Source organism: Galeopterus variegatus, unplaced genomic scaffold (genome assembly GCF_000696425.1).
Source record: "Galeopterus variegatus unplaced genomic scaffold, G_variegatus-3.0.2 Scaffold1751, whole genome shotgun sequence".
Taxonomy (NCBI): Eukaryota; Metazoa; Chordata; class Mammalia; order Dermoptera; family Cynocephalidae; genus Galeopterus; species Galeopterus variegatus.
In genome coordinates this window covers 103,399-109,327 of record NW_007727862.1, presented here as the reverse complement: position 1 = coordinate 109,327, position 5,929 = coordinate 103,399, and the positions used below count along the sequence as shown (strand labels likewise).

The window sequence follows — 5,929 nt, the reverse complement described above, 5'->3', positions numbered from 1 at the left end:
CTCTTCCACACTCAGCTTTCTCTTCCTTCACCTGCATGAGTTTGAGGGCCAGGCTACTCCGGCCCCCAATTCCCCCATCTGCCAGCTTGGGCCAGCACTCAGCACATTGTCCTTTAGGCGACCTGCCCCTTTAAGGGTCCCCCCCACCCCAGCTCCGCCCTCAGTCCTGGTAGCCGGATTTCCCCAGTGTCGGGGCCCAGCCCTTTAAAGCCATCGCTCCATCTTTCTGGCCGGATGTGTAGTGAGACCGGAGGCACTGAGGGTCCCTGGGTGCTGGGAATAGGCAGAAGTGGGCTGTGATGGGGCATGCGGGAAGGGACCCACTGCCCGGGGCTCAGGGGGGACACGGAGCTGGGTGGGCTGAAAAAAAGCAAAGCCCCTCGGGAGGGGGCAAGAGATGTTGTTTGTTAAGCGGCCACTGTTGCCAGGCCCGTGGCGAGCCTTCCTGTACGTTCTGAGGGAGGTGTTGTCATTCCACTTCACAGACAAGGACACGGAGCTCAGAGCAGCTAGCTGAATCACAGGGCCACCGGGCTAATAAGCGGCGGAGGCGGGGTCTGAACTCAGGTCAGCGGGCTCCAAAGCCCTGCCGGTCTCCTCTGCATCGCCTGCCCAATGGGGTCCTGGCGTCTTCCTAAACTTCATTTTTCCTTGGTCTTCGTGTGTGCAGTGCAGTGTGGGAGAAGAAATGTGTTTGCTCCTCATTCCCCTGTACTCAGTTTCCTTTCTCCTCCCAGGAACTGCTTGGAGATGCTGTTATGGCTGCTGCTGTCCCTGCTGCTGCTGCTGTCCCTGCTGCTGCTGCTGTCCCTGCTGCTGCTGCTGTTACCATCATTGGCTATGCTCAGGTGGCCATGGTCCCAGGACGCCAGGCTGTCCTGGCTTGCCAGCCTCCGGCATCGTGTGGCATGGGGGGTCCTGGGCTGGGTGGCCACCTGGCAGCAGCGGAGACTGGAACAGAGCACACTGCACGTGGGCCAGAGCCAGCAGCAGGCCCTAAGGTGGTGTCTGCAGGGAGCCCAGGGTCCCCGCTCTCCCCTCAGAAGAAGCACAGGTGTGTTTCCCAGGGTCTGGGGAGGTGACCAAAGAGAAAGCAAGCTCACAGGACAGTCAGATTGCAGAGCCTGAAGTCCCCCTTTCCTTCCTCTCTTGTTCAGGATGAATTCTCCCCTCTGGGCCCTTATAGGCCCCTTCCCCTGGGCCTATTCTGGGTTCCTTCCTAAAGGGTCTCACCAGTCTTGCTTGAAACTCTTGGGAAACTGTGGCTTCCTGAGGAGTTTCTGGTGTTTTTGGGGTTACAGACATAAGCACCTTCCGGAATCATCTCCCTCTAACCAAGGCCAGCCAGGCCCAGGAGCAAGACAGTAGGGGGAAACTCCTGCCCCCTATCTCAAACCAGTACCATGGGGAGGCCTCTCTTCAGGTAAACCAGAGCCCAGCCCCCAGAGACCCCTACTTGCAGCCAAACCCTCCCTTCAGGGTGGGCAAAGAACCCCCAAACTAGGGGTCCAGGGTCTGGCTCTAAGGTCAGAACAACACCCTCTCTCATCTCCTTCCAGGCCACCTTGCTGGGTCTGGTAGCCCTACACAAGGCCTACCCAGAAACACTGGTTCCGGGAGGCACTGCCTGTGTGACCGCTACATCCCCTTGGCCCAGCCCCCTCCCTTGGCCTGGACATGTCCTGGGCCAGGTTAGCCCCCCTGGTGCCAAGGACCCTGGGGCCCTGCTGCTGGAGGCACTGAGGTCCCCAGAGCTGAGGGTGCTGGAGGCTGGGACGGCTGTCGAGCTCCTGGACGTCTTCTTGGGCCTGGAGGCTGATGGCAAAGTGCTGGCCGAGGCAATAGCTGCTGGGAACCCAGGAGCACCTCTCCCCAGACGAGCAGCGGAGCTGCAGGAGGCCCTAGAGCAGGGACCCCGAGGACTGGCCCTTCGCCTCTGGCCACAGTTGCAGGTGGTGGTGACTCTGGACGCAGGAGGCCAGGCCGAGGCTGTGGCTGCCCTTGGGGCCTTGTGGTGCCAAGGGCTAGCCTTCTTCTCTCCTGCTTACGCTGTCTCTGGAGGTCAGCAGGACTCGAGGGCAGTGAGGCGAGGGCAGGGTTCAGAGATCACATCACTAGCTGCCATGAGTTGAGCCCTACACTGTCATCTCATTTAATCCTCTCCAACACCCTGTATGATGAGATTAGCAGCTCCATTTTACAGATGAAGAAACTGAGACTTATAGAGGTTAAGAAGCTTGCACAAATTCACACAGTGCCAGGGTTTGCTTACTCCTAGGTCTGCTACCTCCAGAACCACTGCACTCTGCCAATTAGGGATTGAGAGGCAGCAGGCTGAGCCTTGGGGAGCCAGGAAGGGTGGGATAGAAGGGCAGCTGCAGGATCAGATGCTCAGAGGATCGGGGCCTGGGGTCCGGGGTGAGGGGCTGTTGCCTAGCAGAATTCAACGGCCCCACCAGATGATGAGGAGGCCCCTTTGCTCCCTGCAGGGGTGGTGGGCCTCAACCTATGGCCAGAGCAGCCCTGCGGGCTCTATCTTCTGCCCCCTGGAGCCCGCTTTATTGAACTGCTCCCAGTCAAGGCAGGAGCCCAGGAGGAGGCTGCCTCTACCCTCCTTCTGGCCGAGGCCCAGAAGGGCCGGGAGTATGAGCTGGTGCTGACTGACCACATCAGCCTTACCAGGTGAGCGCCTGCCCAGCCCCTGCTACCTCAGGCCCTCTGAGACCCCGCGGGGGGCCAGGGCAGGAGCTGATAGGCCCTTGGGCCCAACTTCACCCCCACTCCCACCCTGTCAGGTGCCGCCTGGGTGATGTGGTACGTGTGGTTGGTGCCTACAATCAGTGTCCGGTTGTCAGGTTTATCCGCAGGTGGGTGACCCCCAGGGAGCTGAGGGACATCCTTGTGTTTTGGGCCCCTCTGCCTCCCTCTTCCTCCTCTGCAGGCTGGGCCAGACCCTGAATGTGCGGGGAGAGGATATCGGTGAGGACATGTTCTCTGAGGCTCTGGACCGGGCCGTGGGGCAGTGGCCAGGGGCCAAGCTGTTGGACCACGGCTGTGTGGAGAGCAGCATTCTGGGTAAGACTCTCCGCCGGCTCCTGCCTCCTGTTCTTGGGGTGGCTGCCCGCCAACCATACCCACCCTGCTGGGAGGCTCTAGAAGAGACATGAGACTCAGGCTTCCTCGCGGTGCCTAACAAAAGTCCTTCCCCATGTCTAACTCCTGTCCTTCCTGCTGCAGTTTCTACCCGTTTTCTTTCCTGACCGGTGTCATATTTAGGATTAGGCTTTAGGTTCCTCTCCATTTACCCCACTCCCCAGCAAGAAACTTTCTTCCCCATGATCCTCAGAAGGGGGGAAGGGGATGGGGCAGAGGGTGTTGGCTTCGGAAGCCAGAAGCCGCCACAGTCATAGAAGTGTACGTGCATGTGGGATTTGTCCACAGATTCCTCTGAGGGCTCGGCTCCCCACTATGAAGTGTTTGTGGAGCTGAGGGGGCTGAGGAATCTGTCAGAGGAAAATCGAGACAAGGTAAAAGAGAAGGGGACAGGGTGGGACTGCATGCCCCCTTCCCTCTGCATGCCCCCAGGGTGCTGTGGAGTCAGGGGAGTGGGGAGGAAGAGGGGGGCAGGGAGAGAAGCTCCCTGGGGCTCGGGGAAGTGAGGGATGAGACCCGCAGACACACACGTGGACACGCAGCCCTGGGCACAGTCATGCACACCTTGCACGCACACCCACAGCCACACGCCAGCCTCACTTGGGCCGGTCTGTTCCCAGCTTGACCGCTGCCTTCAGGAAGCCTCTCCCCTCTACAAGTCCCTGCGGTTCCGGGGCAGCGTGGGCCCTGCCAGAGTCCACCTGGTGGGGCAGGGGGCCTTCAGAGCACTCCGGGAAGCCCTCGCTGCCTGCGCCTCATCCCCCTTCCCTCCTGAAATGCCCCGGGTCCTTAGACACAAGCACCTGGCCCAGGTCCTGCAGAACAGAGTGGTGTCCTGAGCCAAGGCTTACCAACGCCCCCAGCTCCCCACAGAGGCTGCCTCACTCTCTCCTCTGGGGCCTCTCTGGATGTGGAGTCCTTGGCCAGGGTCTCTGACTCTGTCGTCTGACATCTGCCCATCAGAGCTGCTGGGCCTTAGGGGACACCTTGGTCTGGTGGCCAGTTCTGAGGCATAGGCTTCAGGGGTTTAGCAGATACACACAGTGGCCTGCTCATACGGCCCTTGGCCCACTCTGAAGGACACTGCTAGAGAGCCCCCGTACACACTGATGCCTTCCTGCCCCCCTTGGCCCGATGGTGTCCTCTGGCCACAGTGGTATGCTTGGCCAGTGCACTGGGTGAGCTGTAAGTGTTGAGGGGTTAATGTCCCCAGGAGTGAGCCTCCATCAGTAAGGAACAGGAGCTGATGAATAAAGAGTTCAGCCTCATTCTCCATGAGTGGGACAATTTTGAAGTGTACTCTGCATAATCTCTCAGAGCGTCCCCAGCAGGACAGAGTCCCAGTGGCACGCAGCAGTAACCCACTCAGTGACGAACTTCCTACTGGGTCCCTCCCTTCCCCACTTCCTCATTGCGCTTCCAGTGATCAGCTCCCAAATAAAATCCGTGCACCCAGATTCTTGACTCAGGGTCTGCTTTGGGGAGTCTGTGTCGTGGTCCCATTCCTTCTGCTCCTGTCGCAGCCTGAGCTCTCCCTCCCACCGCCCAGCCATCCCATTCAGCTCTGAGCTCCAGGGCTGTCCCCCCGCGCTCCGCTCTGGGCTAGGTTCGGCCCCGAGGTGCGTGCATGCAGGAGCTTTTGAGGACTCCTCGCAACACCTAGGTCAACCCAGCAGACACAGTCATCTCCTGCCTGCCCCCCTCCCAAGCACAACCTAATGGGGCGGGGGCTGTTCCCCAACTTCGTCTACCCTGCCTCAGCACTGGTCCCTTTCCTGTCCCAGCACCCACAAATCTCTTCCATGGTTGGGGTGGGGGAGCTAGACTTCACATCATAACGCATCACAGCGGGAAGCAAACCCAGAGACCCTCTGGCTTGACTGTCCCTACCAGTGGGGAAACAGCCTCCGTGAGGCTATGAGGCCCGCCCACGGCCCTGCTTCTCCTGAGTAAAGGCAGCACCCGTTTCACATCAGAGGCCGAGTCTCTGACTCTGCCTCTGAACTGCTTCTCAATTCCATGTCTCTACATCCAGACCCCCGACCCATACCCGCCCAGCTCCCACATCAGCCCGTGACTCCTTCTTGTTAAAATCCTCCCAGAGCGGCACCGCGTCATCCACAGGACTAATCAGCCTGGCCTATAAGACCCCCTGACTCTGGCTCTCACTCACTTGTCCAGCCTCCCTCTCCCCTTGCTGGGGAGAGAGCCTCCACCACGAGGACCATGCCCTCCCCTGCCCTCCGCCCCACATGCGTTAAGCACGGTCACCTACAGGCCTTTGCTCTGTTGTCCCTTCTGTGGAACGCCTTCTCCCCCAACCTCACCCGATGGAAATCTACTTTTCATGCGAAGCCTTCCAGGACCCGCCGCCCCGCCCCAGGCAGAAGTGACGGGCTCAACTGCAGTAGTCCTCTCCTTCACTGAACTACCTTCATGCGGGGGCCGCCTCTCCCCCTGGATTTAGGAGCTCCTTGAACACTGGGCAAGGTCCTCTGTGCACTGTTGCCCCCATGCCCAGTGCAGGGCCTGGCACAGAGCAGGAGCTCAGCAAACAGTGCCCTGGATGAGAGATGATATGTGTCCTTCCCCCCATGGTGGTGCAACCCCTGCTGATGGTGGAGTGGGACTACATCCCTCCCCTCCAGGCAGCCTGGCCCCGGGGGAAGGTTGGGGAGATGGAAGCTTTCTACCAACTCTGGTAAAAACCAGGTTTGGCTTCCTTTCCTCCCATTGCCAAGGCTGGGTTTTCAAGGTGTTCCATTTTGGAGGCTGG

At 59.9% G+C, this 5,929-nt stretch overlaps 1 protein-coding gene across 2 annotated transcripts; it reads left to right on the top strand.

The window, feature by feature from the left end:
- The first annotated feature begins 395 nt into the window (after positions 1–395).
- Positions 396–4,610, top strand: GHDC (GH3 domain containing). Of its 2 annotated transcripts, XM_008578736.1 has the most exons (9): positions 396–567; positions 738–1,054; positions 1,302–1,423; positions 1,560–2,061; positions 2,490–2,682; positions 2,796–2,867; positions 2,942–3,075; positions 3,442–3,527; positions 3,774–4,610. In XM_008578736.1, the coding sequence occupies exons 2-9, from the start codon at positions 751–753 to the stop codon at positions 3,990–3,992; spliced, it is 1,632 nt and encodes a 543-aa protein (XP_008576958.1). In that variant the 5' UTR covers positions 396–567; positions 738–750; the 3' UTR covers positions 3,993–4,610. The 2 variants fall into 2 exon arrangements, with proteins under 2 accessions (XP_008576958.1, XP_008576957.1); XM_008578735.1 differs by having other exon boundaries at positions 396–1,054.
- Positions 4,611–5,929: the final 1,319 nt, after the last annotated feature.

What these genes read in the sequence shown, in the direction of transcription:
- GHDC (XM_008578735.1), top strand. Translation starts at nt 616, where the DNA reads ATGGGGTCCTGGCGTCTTCCTAAACTTCATTTTTCCTTGGTCTTCGTG. An exon ending in GACCACATCAGCCTTACCAG is followed by an intron (nt 2,683 to 2,795) that starts GTGAGCGCCTGC and finishes CCACCCTGTCAG; the next exon opens with GTGCCGCCTGGGTGATGTGG. An exon ending in GTTGTCAGGTTTATCCGCAG is followed by an intron (nt 2,868 to 2,941) that starts GTGGGTGACCCC and finishes CCTCCTCTGCAG; the next exon opens with GCTGGGCCAGACCCTGAATG.